This window comes from Patiria miniata, unplaced genomic scaffold, assembly GCF_015706575.1.
Source record: "Patiria miniata isolate m_02_andy unplaced genomic scaffold, ASM1570657v1 HiC_scaffold_6, whole genome shotgun sequence".
In the NCBI taxonomy this organism is placed as follows: Eukaryota; Metazoa; Echinodermata; class Asteroidea; order Valvatida; family Asterinidae; genus Patiria; species Patiria miniata.
Window position 1 is genome coordinate 13,720,351 of NW_024037073.1, and position 16,714 is coordinate 13,737,064.

Sequence of the window (16,714 nt, forward strand, 5' to 3'; positions counted from 1 at the left end):
TTTTCAGCTTTTAATTACGTCCAGTTGGGACGAAAAAGGTAAATTTAATTCCGTAGCGAAAGAGTTAACCCTAACCACTCCCAACCCTTCAAAATCCAGATGCATGTTTTGTTGTAATCTGTTGGAGTGAGAACTTTTTTTTTGATGGCCCCCTCCCCCAAGACCACGCTTTCGCCAAGGCCATCGTGGCTTATAGAAGCGGAGCTGCGAAAGCCTGAAGCGACTGGAGCAAAGATTAAGTCAGCACGCACAAGTGGCAAAGCCATAAGGCCTTATCGAACTTGATTTTGTTGAATTATTCATAGTTTTTATGCAAATAAAAAGAGTGCTGAAAGGTTAACCAATCACAACGCGGATATTGCCTAGTCGCTTCCATTTGTGAAAGAAGGGTGAGTAAGGAAAACGTAAGAGCAAATAACTGTAAGTTCAGATAAAAAATAAGTTCATACACTCAAATAATTTCTTGAAATACTTTTGTAAATAAAATTAAAACAAGATAATGTAAAAACATTACGCGGTCACGATCTCGTGGAAAACTAGACTCGCATTTTTTGTTTTTTAATTTTGTGCAAGCATCCGGGCGCATCGACGCGTCCAGGTAGTAGCCACGAGCGCGCTAAAAGGCTGATGATTGGTTGGAATTTTGCTACCCTTTTGGGGTAGCAAAAATCGAGATTATAAAGAAAAACATAAGAAATTCTTGACAAGTTGAAAAAGGCCCTCGTGGCTTCGCTACTCGCTACTCGCGTGTGTGGTCTCCCGCTCCAGTCGCTTCGCTCTTTCGCCGCTTTGTCTAATGCCGGAAAGTTAAGTCACAATGGCCTTGGCGAAAGGCTATCCTGCCCGTGACAAGACAACATACAAAGGCGAATTCTCGGTTGGAGTGAGTACTTGTTTTTTATGCCGCCCCCCCCCCCCCTCACAAGACCACACTTGGGGGGGCCAGGCAGGCCGGCCACGCCAGACCAAGCTAGTAGGGTTGCGAACCCTCCTGCCCCTGACAAGACAACATACAAAGGCGAATTCTCGGTTGGAGTGAGTACTGCACTAGTAAACTGATTATGCTTTTACATGGGGCTAGGCAGGTACCACCAGAATCAGAGTCCAACAGGTTTTGTGTACAGTTTACTATATGGTGTTGGATTTTGCAAGAGTGTGGAAGGTTCCTGGTAAATCACCCAAGGGCTTAGAGTTAATCTTCAACCACCATATTAAAAATTTGGGTTTTTTACCGGCACTGCAATGAAATTCAATTTGTGTTCCAAGCAGGAAAGGATCACACACCAAAGAAATACTATCAACCAAACTGTAAATGTGCCACCACGAAACATTCAAAACATTTTCCATATTCATTGTAAATGTACCCTTTCAGAAAACATTCTTAACATGAAGATCTTTGAACTTCCAGTGAAACATAAATAGCTAGTCCGTAAAAAAACCCTCATTTATCACAACACAAATATATTATCAGGAATTTTCTGAGTGTTTTATTACATGCACACATTTACACTGTTTTGCCATAAGCTGTACGGAGTCTATTATCAACATGGCTGAGGGTCTTCTTACCGTTGGCAAAGTTGGAGAAACTTTCACCCTCACAGGAGCACTGGGTGACACTGGGGATTTCTTGTCCTTGGGTTCTCTTTGAGACACCTTGCTCTTCTCAATGCGGAATGAGGACTTCTCCTTGACTGAAGCAATGGGCGGGACCACTGCCGACTGTTTCTTGCTCACCTTGGGCGAGAAGATGGGAATTGAAATGTTGAATTAGCTTTCACACATTGTTGAAATGTTTGAATGCTTTCTAACCCACCAGTCTTTATAAAAGCTTCACCCGTGCAAAATTGGTCACACGGAGGACCAGGCCAAGATCACATGTCCATGCCTCTCTTACATTATGTGTGAGATGCACACATACTCAGTCAGGCAGGAGCCTTTGTACAGTGCTGGCTTGTGAGGTTTTTTTTTTTTTAATTCAAATGGTATGTGTGCAAGTATTGCTAAACGTTCACAAATTTAAATATCATTTAAAATTCTTAGTAGGCTTACAGATACATGTAAAGTTGATTCGTTGAAACCATAGAGCTATATTAAATTACTAGAGCGCTAACTCCTCATTCTGCGCGCGGAGACGCTTTGAAGCCATCCTGGGCGCAGACATTTTGAATTCATGTACGTGTTCGTAGAACATAATGAAATTAGATGGATTGAATTTTGAAAGTGTGCTCTACATGCAACGCGCAAGTAGAACATACGCAAACAACTTAAGCGTGTCATTGACGGTTCAAAAAAACGTTATGGCAAAAAGCATCTGCAGCGAATACACGCACGGGCTGTGCTGTGTGCGTAGAGCTAAATTACACGCTCATTTGCTGATCGTGCGTTTCGGATTGGGGCGTATTGGCTTCGATAACGCACCGGTTTGGAATACAAACGCAGATATGCAAATAGCCGTACAAAAGCCGTACAAAATTTCAAGGTCTCCATAGGTTTGTGCGCAAACATGGATGCGGCCAGCAGGCATTACTTTGTACACGAAGTTAGCGCTCTAGAAATTTAATATAGCTCTATGGTTGAAACATAAATCTTGAATATAGATTGAGTGACAACAAGGTCCCGAACATTAGGGGAAGTTTTGAACGAACTTTGATTGCTTTGGGGTAAAAGTTTAACCGTGTAAACATCACATCTATAGGTACCTCAGAGACCATTGCCTCTTGTGCCAACTCCTCATCCAGAAAGTCGTTAGTTTCTGGCTTCAAGGAAATGACGTCCTGGGAGGGATCCGGTTTACCAACTTTTACAGTCGCCACCGGTGTCTCCTGCACAGCAGTTGATAGGGCAGCACTGGAGCTTGCTGCCAAGGTGTTGTCTGATTGGATTGGCACTTGCTGGACATCACTTCTCTTGGGTTGCATCTGACTAGAAGCGACAGACTTCTTTTCTTTTGCCTTCTTACTCTTGGCAGCATGCTCTTTGGCTTTCTTGGGCTTGGGATCCGGGGAGGGCTTTGTCAGCTTATCCAGTATGCTGTGCAACCTGCAACAAGAGCAGCGCGTTTTAAATCCAAGACTCTTTTCCTGAGAATCAAGGTTGACCAAGGCACATCTTGAGACGCACCGTAGGAAATTTAAATTGGTAGTTCGTTTTATTGTTCGGCGAAGCGCGCGCAAGCAATGGCACGACGCACACGCAGTTGCTATAATTCGTCGGATTAGTGCGCGACATCGCGTAGCTGCAATCGGCTCAGTGAGAACGTGTCTCGGACGCTGAATTCAGGCCCAATTCAAAACATGATGACATTCAGAAGCAGTGCGGATGATATTGAGAATAATGCAGAGTTCAAATGAGCATGGCTCAACATTAACAATGATGGGTGCAGCCTCAAAACTCGACACAATGCATCCTCCAAAATCCTCCAACGGACACTATTTTGCCATTCAGCCTCAATCCTCCAAACTCCTGCAAAACTGCCTGGAGGATTGAGGAGGGTTAGGGAAGCATGATTTCGCCCTAATATTTGGAGTGAATGGTTCAACACCCAAGGTATGCATGTTAATTTCATGGCACACACGAGGTACATGTATGTTAATGTTCAATACCAGAAGAGACATTAGAAATCATTCAGTAACAAAAACACTGAATTGCAATTTGAGGCTTTGACAAAGTGCTTATGTTTTGACGGGGTTTCACCATAGAGCTATATTAAATTACTAGAGCGCTAACTTCGTGTACAAAGTAATGCCTGCTGGGCGCATCCATGTTTGTGCACGAACCTATGGAGACCTAGAAATTTTGTACGGCTTTTGTACGGCTATTTGCATATCTGCGTTTGTATTCCATACCAGTGCGTTATCGAAGCCAATACGCCCAAAACCGAAAGACACGATCAGCAAATGAGCGTGTCATTTTGCTCTACGCATGCTGCGCAACGCGTGCACGTATTCGCTGCAGATGCCTTTTGCCATAACGTTTTTTTGAACCGTCAATAACGCGCTTCAGTTGTTTGCGTGTGTTCTACTTGCGCGTTGCATGTAGAGTACACTTTCAAAATTCAATCCATCTAATTTCATTATGCACATGAATTCAAAATGTCTGTGCCCAGGACGGCTTCAAAGTGTCTCCGCGCACAGAATGGCGAGTTAGCGCTCTAGTAATTTAATATAGCTCTATGGGTTTCACATACAATGAGTTCCTGATGTAAATACATGTATATATACACAGCTCCACCTAAGTACACAATGGTATATTAATTAAATTAAAGTTTGCATTATGCCAGGAAATCATGCCTAGAGTTTATGCTAACTTGCAACTCTGACATCACAAAACAGTTGTAAACCAAATATGCTGGATTTAAGATGTGTTCAACGTCTGCAATTCCCATGACATCCCAAATTGGTATTTTGAGCCAAATATAAAAAAAGGCCCTTGAAACATGGCATCGACAATCTGTGTCTGATGCGACAAAACTCTTAGTAAAAGAAGCCATGCTCTTTGTAAGGATTCTTTGTAAGACATGACAGAGTTGACAACGGCCTTACCAGGATGTAAAGGTCACAGTGTTGTTTCCAAGAAATAGGGACAGATCATCAGTCATCTGGGTCTGTGATTTCTTGTTGGCAACCATGACCATGATGTAATCTGGCAGCTCATCATCTGCAGATAGACAATGACATTGTATAGACAGTCAAGTACGCATAGTGTACATGTAGGCAAAGACATGCTAGTTAAAAAATAAGAAGCTTTGTTTTTAATACAATTTTTTAAATTGAATTATCGGTAGCAATATCGGTAGCAAAAATTCAATATGCATTACACAGTTCATGACCTTGTGTTTGCAGAGGTGGCAGCAAGTCATTTTTTGCAAGTCCAAGTCAAGTCACAAGTCATTGTTTGCAAGTCCAAGTCAAGTCACAAGTCATTAGGTCCAGTCACAAGTCAAGTCACAAGTCATTAGGTCCAGTCACAAGTCAAGTCACAAGTCATTTGGTCTAAAAACAAGTCAAGTCACAAGTATCTTTGTCCAAGAACACGTCAAGTTGCACATTATTTTGTCCAGCTGTAATAAGCTAAAAGAATGAACCTGGCGTGAACTTACGAGTTATTTTGAACATGCCTCCTTAATTCCCCTTTTTCAATGTGTTGCAATTACTTTTCTTGTAGTTTATCACATATCCGTCGGATATAAGCCCTTTGTATACTTTAATAAATTTACTTTACATTGTAGAAATAAATGTTGAGATGACCGTGAAAAAAAGACTTCCTCACTCGATTACGTGTAGTATACTAACACTTTATTGTTCAATTTTCTTGTATACTAAATGCCTACCAATGGGTTAGGCTATCCGGTATTTTACATGCAATTGACAAAGGCCTGCTTTCTTTTCATGAAAGGTTCCTTTCAAAGTTTGTTCAACCAATACATTAAGCAAGAGACAATTGGTCATTGAAAACTGTAGTTTGTTGTGACAGTCTTATTGAAAACTTTTGAAACTAGTGGGAACTATTCCTTTTACTGGATTCAGTCACTGATATGAGGTCTATTTTCTGGAATGAAAAAGCTAATTCAAAGTATAATAGCTTAATTAAAGTGTATTGGGTCGCTCGAGTAGCGTCTGACTTGGGTTGGTAACAAGTCATTTTTTGCAATCCCAAGTCAAGTCACAAGTCATTGTTTGCAAGTCCAAGTCAAGTCACAAGTCAAAGCTGGTATTTACAAGTCAAGTCACAAGTCACAAAAATAGCGACTCGAGTCCGACTCGAGTCCAAGTCACATGACTCGAGTCAGCAACTCTGTGTGTTTGTAGGGCTAGCCATACATATTCATAGTCTTGCCCAAGCACGTCCGCAATACAATGCGTCCGCCATTTTGAAATCCCATGGAGGAACATTTCTTAGACGATATTTGTGGGAGCTGATGACTGATCGTTGTTTTTTGGCCAGATGGATGAAGATTTCTAGATAAAGGAACATGATTTCAAACAGGTATGAGTTCCTCTACGACTCAGTGTACATTGTACATTTGTAGGTACCCTAACTTTGGAAATTTGTGTCCTTGATGAGAAGCTAATCTTGATCAAAATCGGTAGCAAAATCGCTACATCACTTTTGAGTGTTTAGGGGAGCATTGCCTGTCTGGTCGTAATACAGAGCTTGCGGTAGTATGTACACTGCACGGCCAGAGGCAGTCGGGCTATGCATAAGTGTATGGCTTTTTGAAAGAATGACAGTTGAAACATTAAAGTATACGTGTACACATAAAATTAACCTTCCAATAATGTTATTAATTTAGCACTTTGGGATTTTTTGTTTGGGGGGGGGGTGTTTGTTTAATCAAAATTCCATTTTTTGATTACTTACCAACATATGATCCCAGATCCACAAGTTTGGCCTTAATTGCAGACTGCAATGAAAAACAGAAAATTATCAAAGTTTAGTCGTCACTACACTTACAATAATCTCATTTCATGGTTTTCTTGTGTCGATAGCATCAATATTTTGTTGGGGCATCTTTGTCATTGCTCTACCCACAATGAAACCCTGCCCTCTTTCCACAAACATTCTTGTTGGATTTCCACATCGTTAATTAGTTTTGCGAGTCCAATAACCCTAATAGAGGGGACTTTCCTTTCGGTTTTGAAATTTGAAGCATTTTTATGAAGTACATGTACACATGCCCAGGAATACCTGTCCTCACAGTTTTTGGCAAACCTGAAAAAACTAACCTAATTTTTATTCATATCCACATTCCACACACAACGTATAACTACACTCAAGCCATGCACAAAAGTGTCTTATTTGTACCAATGAGGTTGCCTACATGTACATAGATGAAATCAAGTGTTTTTTTTGGTTTTAATCACTGATTCAATACATTTTTTTCAAAGCAATTTATCAATGTTTTTGGATTTTTTTTGTCCGGAAATTTTTGAATACTGAATCAGTTTAGTGGGATGATGGGTATAGGAACCTGAAACTCCTTGTTGTATGCTATGTAGGTGCATGTTTTGGCATGGGAAGATTTAGACAAGAGTATGGCGTTTTTGTGCAGGAATATATGGGCGTCATTGAAGGTTGTACATGTACTACACACGGTAAGTGCATTGAGCACGTGTCGGCATACAGGATTCACTGCACGATAGAAACAAACAAATACAGAATCTTTATTTAGAATTGGCTTTTCATAAAGTTTCAACTACATTTAGACTTATATTAAAAAAGTAGGCCTTAAACTAATACAGTTTGTACAAATTCGTTATAGATCAAGTGCTCTACATGTATGTATGCCTGTACAAAATGTAGAAACCAGAAAGCGTACAAATACATGTAATGCCTTTAAAACTAAAAGGGATATTTCTATTAATTATCACTTTTTTGCACACGCTATTTTTTTACGAATGGAAGCGGCAAACAGACCATCGTTTGCACTCTTTTCATTTTGTGATAATTTGATCATTTCGTTTTGTGATGTTTGCAAATGTTGTATCTTCCCTTTTTAAGAACATGATACAGGTATGTCATGCATGTCATGTGATATGTCAAAATTTTGTCATAGATAAAGGGCAGGGTTTTGAATTTTGAGGACAATTTTGGGGGAAAAATGACGATGACAACGTCAGAATGCAACACGAAAATAAAGATGGCAATCACCGCGCGATGAACCGTGACTGAGCACGCAAGTCGCGCTGCACGGCCGGCACCAACCGGCCCGTAAACGGCGCCGGAAAATTGTAATTTTTACCCCAAACTGTTCAAAGATTACCAAAAAGGTGTCATTACATTGAGAGAAGGAAAAACTTCCATACTGGGCCACCACTCAGAGCTCCTGCACAAAGTCTATGGGCCATTGACAGAACAAATTAAAGTAGGCCTATTAGTCATGTTAGTATTACTATTAGTTAGTGTTAGTTACCATATGCGAAGTTCACTAATTTTCCTCTGTATTGACTAACAAGCCCCCAGATAGCAATTTCATGTCATCAAAGTCAATTTGAGCAGTGAGAAAATACAAGCATTTTCTTAGAAAACACTTAGAATTTTCAGTCCAATCTCATACTATAGTCGTGTTCCCTAACGTGGCGCACTTCGAAGCTTACCCAACTTTCCTCGTGTAGTGTTGCCAAACCTCTTTGTTGATAAACCTCAATTCATGCAGTGAAATGCTGGTACTTTTACCTTATTAATGTTTGCTATTTAACCTCTGTGAACAATTTCGGTTTCATAAAATTTAATCCGAAATGCAAACACGGTCGCGTCCGGAAATTGGGCACAAATTGGCGGAGTGTTCCCTAACGTGGCGCACTTGAATAAATCTCAGAAAATTCCAAATTAACATTTAAGAATTTCTGTAAACTTGATAAATTCTGATAAATCATTATTATCTTTACTTACAAACCCAGCCAAATGTTTGTCAGAAAATGATTTTCTTATTTTTTCGGGGCATTTTCAAAGGGTTCACTTTGCACTTGAAAATAAAATCGGAAAATCACGCCAAAATAATTTTTTCTTTTAACTTTGTAATGGGTAAATAAACTCGCGATTTATGAACGGGAGTGTTTAGAACTTGATGAAATTTCACTTTCTGTGAAATTTCAGTTAAAACTTTTGCTCTAGCTAGGCGCTACAGGCGAAAAATAAAAGTGCGCCACGTTAGGGGCCGCGCCACGTTAGGGTACATCAACAATAATAGGGTTTGTACACAGGGTGTTGAGTGAACTTCGTATATGGAAATCTTTCCCTATTCAGCTATTACTAGTATCAAAGAAATTTTGCACTCCTTAAAGTAAAACTACTAAGTAGTAACACTTACAGTGTTTCTTTATCAGATTTACAACTTTTGGTACTTTTCACTTAATTTCAGCCTTAAAAAGTCATATTAAGAAATATGAGTGGTGGCCCAGTATGGAATTTTTTTCCTGAGAGAAGTCTGCTTTAGTTTAATATTGATTCTAATTTGATCGAAACAAAACAGGGCCCCTACTACGCGCGCGTATCATGACATGTCGATCACATCTAGACACATGATGATAGAGTTTGTACACAACCGCTGAAGTGGCGTCAGGTTGCAACATTCTTTCCTGAGAAATTGCTTACCCTTATCTTATTGCTCATCTCGTTGTTACCGATCTCCATAGTTACTTTACGAATTAATATTCTACAACTTAGCTAGCAATTTGTAAATATTATTGTCACTTTTTGTAGCAAGTAAAGCGCACGATACACGTTATGTATCCGTCATGTCCGTGGTGTAAATGAAAGACTGGTCTCCGACGCACCGCTTTTTACGATCACGTTTGCTCATTGCAATAATGGATCGGGATGAGGCTGGGTACCTGTCTTATTAAAAATCAAGTCGAATGAGGGCGCTTTTGAGGACGCACGACGCTGAGCCTAGTATCCCCCCCCCCCCCACCCCCACCCCAGTATTTGTAGTCCGAATGACAATGTACGACTTTGTGAAACTTAAACTGTACTGGTAAGGCCCATCATTTGTACCTGTCCGAAAAAGTAACTGACCACATTACTGATGCCCTCATTATTATAATTTTAATCTAATTATTATTAAAAACAACTTGTTCATTTTTATTACTCAAAGGAAAAGCAGAACTTTGTTTAATTCTGTTTTGTTCAGTTTGATCAAGACTGATCAAGAATGTTTCACGACTTGCAAACCGAGGCTTAAGCTGAAATCCATTTTCATACCAAATGGCAATGTTATCCGTGTAGTGTACAGCGCATTAATCAACAATTGTAATTGCCTATTCGCGGATCTAGACCGGGCTCAACCCCCTCCCCCTCCCTCTTCCCCCCTCGGCACTAGCACCATGATTAGCCTCCACGAAAACATGACCCTATTTTGAAGAAGTTCTCGTAATTCATTGTGGTTTTTCACTTAGATAAGTAATATCCCAATATCAGCAGTGGCTCTAATTATGGTTCTCATCGGTAGCATAAAATGGCACGACAGTAGAGCGCGTGATGAATATGCATGACTATGACGTCACTAGAAGTCATGAGTAATATATCACGCACGGTACTGATAGATATACATGTAGATGCACACTGTATGTGCTGCATCCCACCGATGATATCACATTTAACAAGTCCTCTTTCTACTGTCGCGCCGCCACCCTCTAGTGTCGTCCCACTTACCAATGATATCACATTTAACAAGTCCTCTTTCTACTGTCGCGCCGCCACCCTCTAGTGTCGTCCCACTTACCGATGATATCACATTTAACAAGTCCTCTTTCTACTGTCGCGCCGCCACCCTCTAGTGTCGTCCCACTTACCGATGATATCACATTTAACAAGTCCTCTTCCTACTGACGCCCCGCCACCCTCTAGTGTCGTCCCACTTACCAATGATATCACATTTAACAAGTCCTCTTCCTACTGACGCCCCGCCACCCTCTAGTGTCGTCCCACTTGATGATCATCGGTAAGTGGGACGACACTAGAGGGAGGCGGCGCGACAGTAGAAAGAGGACTTGTTAAATGTGATATCATCGGTAAGTGGGACGACACTAGAGGGTGGCGGCGCGACAGTAGAAAGAGGACTTGTTAAATGTGATATCATCGGTGGGATGCAGCACATACAGTGTGCATCTACATATCTATCAGTACCGTGCGTGATATATTACTCATGAGCTTCTAGTGACGTCATAGTCATGCATATTCATCACGCGCTCTACTGTCGTGCCATTTTATGCTACCGTTCTCATCCTAGATATGGCGGCGAGTGGCGGGGGGGGGGGTGATGGATGTTACAGTGAATTAGGGGCGACCATTTACCAACTTCCAGTAGTCCGGCTCAAGCCTTTATACTGTAACGTCTCTCTTGGGTGAGAGACATTATCAAATACTGAGTCAGATAGGCTTACACACACACTAGTACTTTATTCGGGACTATTTACATCTCAGCTCAATAGAGGGCACACTATATACAATGTTTAGTTTGGGCGTACATGATTATCTGTGTATAGACGTAGACATGGGTCTTTGGCCAGTGAGCGGCCAGCTCGATAATCTATGTGTACATGTCAGGAACTCTGTCGGGATCTGTCGGGAGCCCAGATCATCAATCTAATGCATCATATGCGGGAGCACTGTGTAGGTCATAGCTCAGCTCAATAATCTACTGGATAAGAGCCCAGTACAACAATGACCAGAACCCATTTCTGCGCGCTTTATATAAACTTTTGGGTGCGCGTCTTAGCCAATGGGAGCATTGGATTCTGGTAGTTATGAATAATGCATCCGTGTACAAAGGCATGAGGAAAGTTCTCTATGGGAGATTTGTACACGACTGACTTAGACATTCTACTGGAAGAAAGTCCGAGAGCAGTGGTTAGCGGGCGAAGTAGGATCACTCGTAGGTGCGTTACGGGGAACTGATCCTCAAGGAAAAGGGAAAGGGAATAACTTTGTCGGTACATAGGGTTGTGTACAAGACTTAGTCGCTAGACTAAGTAAGATTCTACACACTAATGCTTTGGAGTAAAACTATGAGATGAAGGACGTAACCTGACCTCTAGCTACCGTAGGTCTCGGCCAGTGCAACCTCGTCCCCAGTGCTTACTTTATTTTCAACCGCGTTTCCAATAGTAAACCCTGGATAGGAAACTTTCTTCTATCCTGATTCGATATCGCAATTGGCTAGTAATGGACTAATATCGTGTACTTGGCGTTGTTATCCACAACGTGCAGTACGTGTTTTCGCGATCATTCGTCCACGCCTTCTCGAAAATACTAATTTCCTTTCCAATTTGCTCATATTAATATGAAATATGATACTGCATGTTGTCTCGATAAGATCGTAACAGTTTCGTAACTCACGCCGTGCTCGCGCTGCTACGAATTGACTCTGTTTTTACCCCAGACACCGCATACAAAAACAAACGCTAATGTGTAACGCATATCCAGGCACCAGACTGTTCCTCATTTGCATACGTGTTCAAAAATCTTGCACATGCAAATGATCCAATACCAGGGTGAGAGAGCAGGTAGTGGTGGGCGCGTACTGCGGCCAGGGGGTTAGCGGGACACACTCGCTGGTGTGTACCGTGTACGGGGTCACTGAGGGGTGAATACACGGGTAGGTTTTAGCGAGCCACATTCGGTAAATGCTCGGGGTCAATGTGGGTCGGATGCGAGGTATGGTGTGTGAGGGGAATTCGCATAGACTCCGGGGAAAGGTGGATGGAAAAAGTCCAAGTCCTAATACATGTCCCATGGCGGTACATGTTCAATAGCAGTGAGCGCTACATGCATTGCGCGCTATACAATAGTGTACTGTACAATGTGCTTCACACTTGTATGTGTGTCTAAGACTTCGTAGCTGAGAAAAACATTCGCTCGTACCCCCCCCCCCCCCCCCCCCACAGGCTGCGGTCCTCGTAGTCGTGGATTCCAGTGGTTGAATAGTCCAGTTTTTATAGCGATGGATACACGTAGGCCTACATGACGTACATGTACAGTACACAGTGGCGTAGCCACGGGGGGGGGGGGGGGGGGGGGGCGACAGCCCCCCCATGAAACCTTGTCGCCCCCCAGTCGCCCCCCCCCCCCACTGAGATTTTGAGTTTCTAAAAAAATTATCATTGATCTACATGACGCCCCCCCCCCCCCCATGAAATGTTCCAGCCCCCCAGCGGCCCCCCCCCCCCCCCCCCCCCCCCCCCCCCCCCCCCACTGAAAAATTCCTGGCTACGCCACTGGCTCCGGTTGACCATGCACACCATGGCTCGAACTATAGTGTGATCCGGTACACTCGCTGGCCCCGTCCAGCTGTTGCTTCCCCGTCACTGTAGCGGTCCGCTCCCGCTTCAGTCCGGCCGTCTCTGCGAAGCGGAAGCTCGTACCGTGCCCACTCGGTTCAGCTAAAATCTTTGGCATACTTGGTTCCCCCAGTTAGTGTTGTGAGACTCCGACACCGGTGTTGAAACCAAGGAAAAGCCTGACGTTGGAGGAATCCCCACGAAGTTAATTAAACCAGTAAAGTCACTGTGGGAAAGCTCTGTTTCCCGCCAAATTCGTTATCATAGATAATAATGTTGATTCTAATAGAAAGTTAATGAACTAATAGGGAATGCATCAATGCAACAATAATTTCAGGAATGAATTGCAGGGCAGCTCCGTCGCACAGCCTTTAACGTTTCACCACTTGAAACTTAGAACTGATAGACACATGGATTACAAGATAAGATAACTGTTCAATTGCCTCATTGATGTTCTCCGAAGTCACCGTGTTAAAATTAGAAAAAGTTTTAACTATGGAAGGTTGTGAATCTTTTCTTTCAAAACTGAGGGAGGAATTATTGCAGTCATATTTATTTTATCGTCAGTGTAAAATTGTGTCTTATTTCATTTTGTTGCCGGGTATTTTGTTGTTGTTTCTTTCGTGTGTGTATTTCATGTGAGTGTAGACCTATGTATGTCAACTAGGTTGTTTGTTTTTATGGTTTGCATTTTTCTCTCTGGGGAATGGGATTGTTTTTGTTTCTCGGTTTTGTTTTGTTTTGTTTGTAATAATCTGTTTAGCCCGTTTGTCATTCATTCCCGTTAAGGGCCGTTATTGAGTCTGGTTGTTTGTTTTGTTTGTTTGTTTGTTTGTTTGTTGGGTTGTAAGAGTATTTATTTATTAGTTCGTATTTATTTATTAGATCTGGAAGGCTCATGTCACGGAATGTCCCATTAAATTGTTTAGAAATTATGTTGAAAATAACATCTTCATGGATTCCCAGTACAACTCCTCACAATAAGCCCAGTGTTAACAATATTTCTCGTTGTGGGTCTGAAAATGAAAATTGTCGGTTTGTGTATTATGAATATGATCAAGTGAAATTATTTATGCAGTATTTTGCCCATTTCCCTCAAAATTGCATATTGTAATATTGTACTTTTTTATCAATTTGCTAGAATATGTGATACCTCACCAACAAGTATCTTTTAACGAAATTCAATCAGAATATTTATCAATTTTTAAAAAAAAATTTAGTTGTGTTACTTGTTGGTGTCCCTGCCACACTGTACGATGGTGTAGCCGTGCGTTATGCACGTTGATTACTTTCGCTTTGACGGGGACTTTACTGAATAGAGTCTGGTGACTGTACATAGAAATTTTTTTGAATAAAAGTCGAATCGTTCATTCATGTGTACTTGTTATGCAAAGCAGGGGCAGTGGTTCAAGGATATCTATGTCGACTTGCAGAAAGTGTGCAAGAACGCGACTTGAATGCTTTTATGTGTTCACAATACAACGACGCTGTTTAGTTATTTCACTGTGTGACACAGTGAGACATTTTGGAATCATAATGGCGTCAGCGATACTTGCTGGGGAGCTCTTGCGTACGACTTTCTGTACTTTGGTACTGTTGTTTCCAGGACAATTGTTTGTACGGTAACCCGACGTACCCAGATTTTTAAAGACGAAATTGCCGACCTCAAACTTGTTAGTGCCATATTTGGCAACTATATGTGCGTTATTAGTTTATTAAACAAATGAACAGGTTAATTAAACATAGTACCATTGAAGGTACCTAAAAGTAAACATAACAGCATAGAAGACCGACAGACGAACATAAAATGTTACAAAATAAACATATTTGTCTGGAAATTTTTTTAGGGCGTTACCGGCAAGTTAACACAAACTTGGTGTCAAATAGATCATGGGAGTTACTTTTCTTTGACTTTTCATACAAGTTTACATAAACTTTAACTGTATGACCTGCAGTGGCGTAGCCAAGGGGGGCGTGGGGGCGACAGCCCCCCCCCCCCCAGTCGCCTCCCCACTGAGATGTTGAGTTTCTAAAAAAATTATCATTGATCTACATGACGCCCCCCCCCCCCATGAAATGTTCCAGCCCCCCCCCCCAGCGCCCCCCCCCCCCCCCCCCCCCCCCCCCACTGAAAAAAAGAAACACGCATCGCGATATCGGAACGCTTACGCGTAGTTCAGGCAAGTCAAAAAATCTATCTTTCTTTGTTTTTTATCTTTTTTTCCATGGAAAGTGAATTTCGATTTTCAATTATTTAGCTTGACCCACCCACCCACTATTTGGAAAAAAGATCGAAATTTTAAAACATTGAAAATTCTGAATGGCCCCTAAGCTTCGCGCTGTGTGAGGGCACGCAGGATCGCTGCAAGCATTACGCTGTGCACGGAGTGGAATGGATTGGTTGGGAAACAAGTAAACTACGCAATTTGCGGGAACGCAACAATACCATAATAGACAGGTATTTTTTTCACGGCAACCACGGCCTCCGTAAAATCAGTAGGGGGGGGGGGTGAATGTCAGACAATATAAGTGCAGCTAGTCGCTTTCCACGGGACGTTAAAATAGTAACATGCTTACTCATGGTAACTTATATGACTTCTTTTCTCCGATTGCCAATTAATGTCCGGGACCGGGGCGACTGGGGCGACAATATTAGATCGGGGATATGGGAGAGTGCCCCCCTCCCACGCCTCGCCCCCCGTAGCTACGCCGCTGCATCAGCCAGTTTTTTTTTTCACAAAGTCATCCCCTATAGTCCCAACTTATTTCACGACCCGTCCATGCGAGTGTTTTACAACAGCATACTACACGCATATACTGCTCAAATTATAACAGATACATTACGAACACATTCTCATAAAAGTTGGTCCAATACTTCTGTCTTAATTCTTGATGATGAGGCTTGCGGATTTGGTCGAAGTATATTGAGCGTGATAGGTCGTCTGATAAGAATTGTGCACAAAACCCCTGGCGCTAGGGGCTTTGTGCAGAATGATATCAACTTTACGGCAACGTGGCAGTTATGGCATGGAGCAAGGGTAATTGTCACAGGCCTGCGTGCAGTCCAATTTCCAAATGGCACCCCTGTACATTATTTTTTCTTGGGCAAATAGGACCCCTGTTGATCCTCGGCAAAATATCACAATGCCACCGTTTTCTTTTAGGCCCCCCCAAAAAGTCTCCAGTTTCTGGTATGCGCGCGCGTCGCCGTAGCCATGCGCGTCGGCAAAATGAAATTTTTTTTTTTTCAATAAAAGATGATGTCTCAAAACCGCCAAACTCACTGGTTTGACTGGAATCCTGCTGCTGCACAATTTTAACGTGTTTTTAGATTGGGTAATGGTCGAGAATAAGCTTTATGTGGCCTCTCTGGACTCCCATATATTTGCACTACGTTTAGTCGGGCACCATTTGCAGTCATCAGCCGACATTTGAATCAAAACAATAAGGTAAAAAAAAAAAAAAAGCCGCGTCGCCGCACCACTTTTTGGGCAAGCTCCATACCAGAAACCGGAGACTTTTTTTTTGGCCTTAACCAGACGGTCTCTTTTTTTTTTTTTTTTTTTTTTTTTTTTTTTTTAAAGTTGTAGGGGCACTTTTGATGCAAAATGAGCTCGTGTAAAATCTGTGAGCCCTGCCCCTTTCCCCACCACACCGAAAAATAATAGTGATCATACTATTGTTAAAAAAGGTGCTCGTTTATTAAGAAACTCGTGAAGTATATCCAAACTGATAGGATATTTGCAAAGTGTCTTTCCCATTTGGAAAAGTTCTTTTTGAACTTGAAGCCCACGCGAGTGAGAAGACAGTAGCAAACCTCGTGACATGAACAAGAATTCCAAATAAAAAAAAGCTGGATATATACCAGTTTTGTGTCATATTCTATTTACTGTAATTCACCAAAATACATCATTAATTGCTTGATATGATCAAAG

The 16,714-nt window shown here is 41.9% G+C and overlaps 1 protein-coding gene across 4 annotated transcripts in view; it reads right to left on the reverse strand.

The window, feature by feature from the left end:
- The window catches only part of LOC119742853 (zinc finger CCCH domain-containing protein 14-like), a 35,419-nt gene extending 26,157 nt beyond the window's left edge, over window positions 1–9,262 (reverse strand). For 3 of the 4 annotated variants that reach the window (XM_038219057.1, XM_038219055.1, XM_038219058.1), the window contains exons 1-5: window positions 9,094–9,261; window positions 6,361–6,403; window positions 4,542–4,656; window positions 2,700–3,039; window positions 1,567–1,734 (exon numbers count right to left, since the gene is read on the reverse strand). In XM_038219057.1, coding sequence (XP_038074985.1) covers window positions 1,567–1,734; window positions 2,700–3,039; window positions 4,542–4,656; window positions 6,361–6,403; window positions 9,094–9,132 — 705 coding nt within the window. In that variant the 5' untranslated portion in view covers window positions 9,133–9,261. Of the gene's footprint in view, window positions 1–1,566; window positions 1,735–2,699; window positions 3,040–4,541; window positions 4,657–6,360; window positions 6,404–9,093 lie in introns of all 4 variants that reach the window. The other variant, XM_038219056.1, reaches the window with a different exon arrangement.
- Between the last annotated feature and the right edge of the window lie 7,452 nt (window positions 9,263–16,714).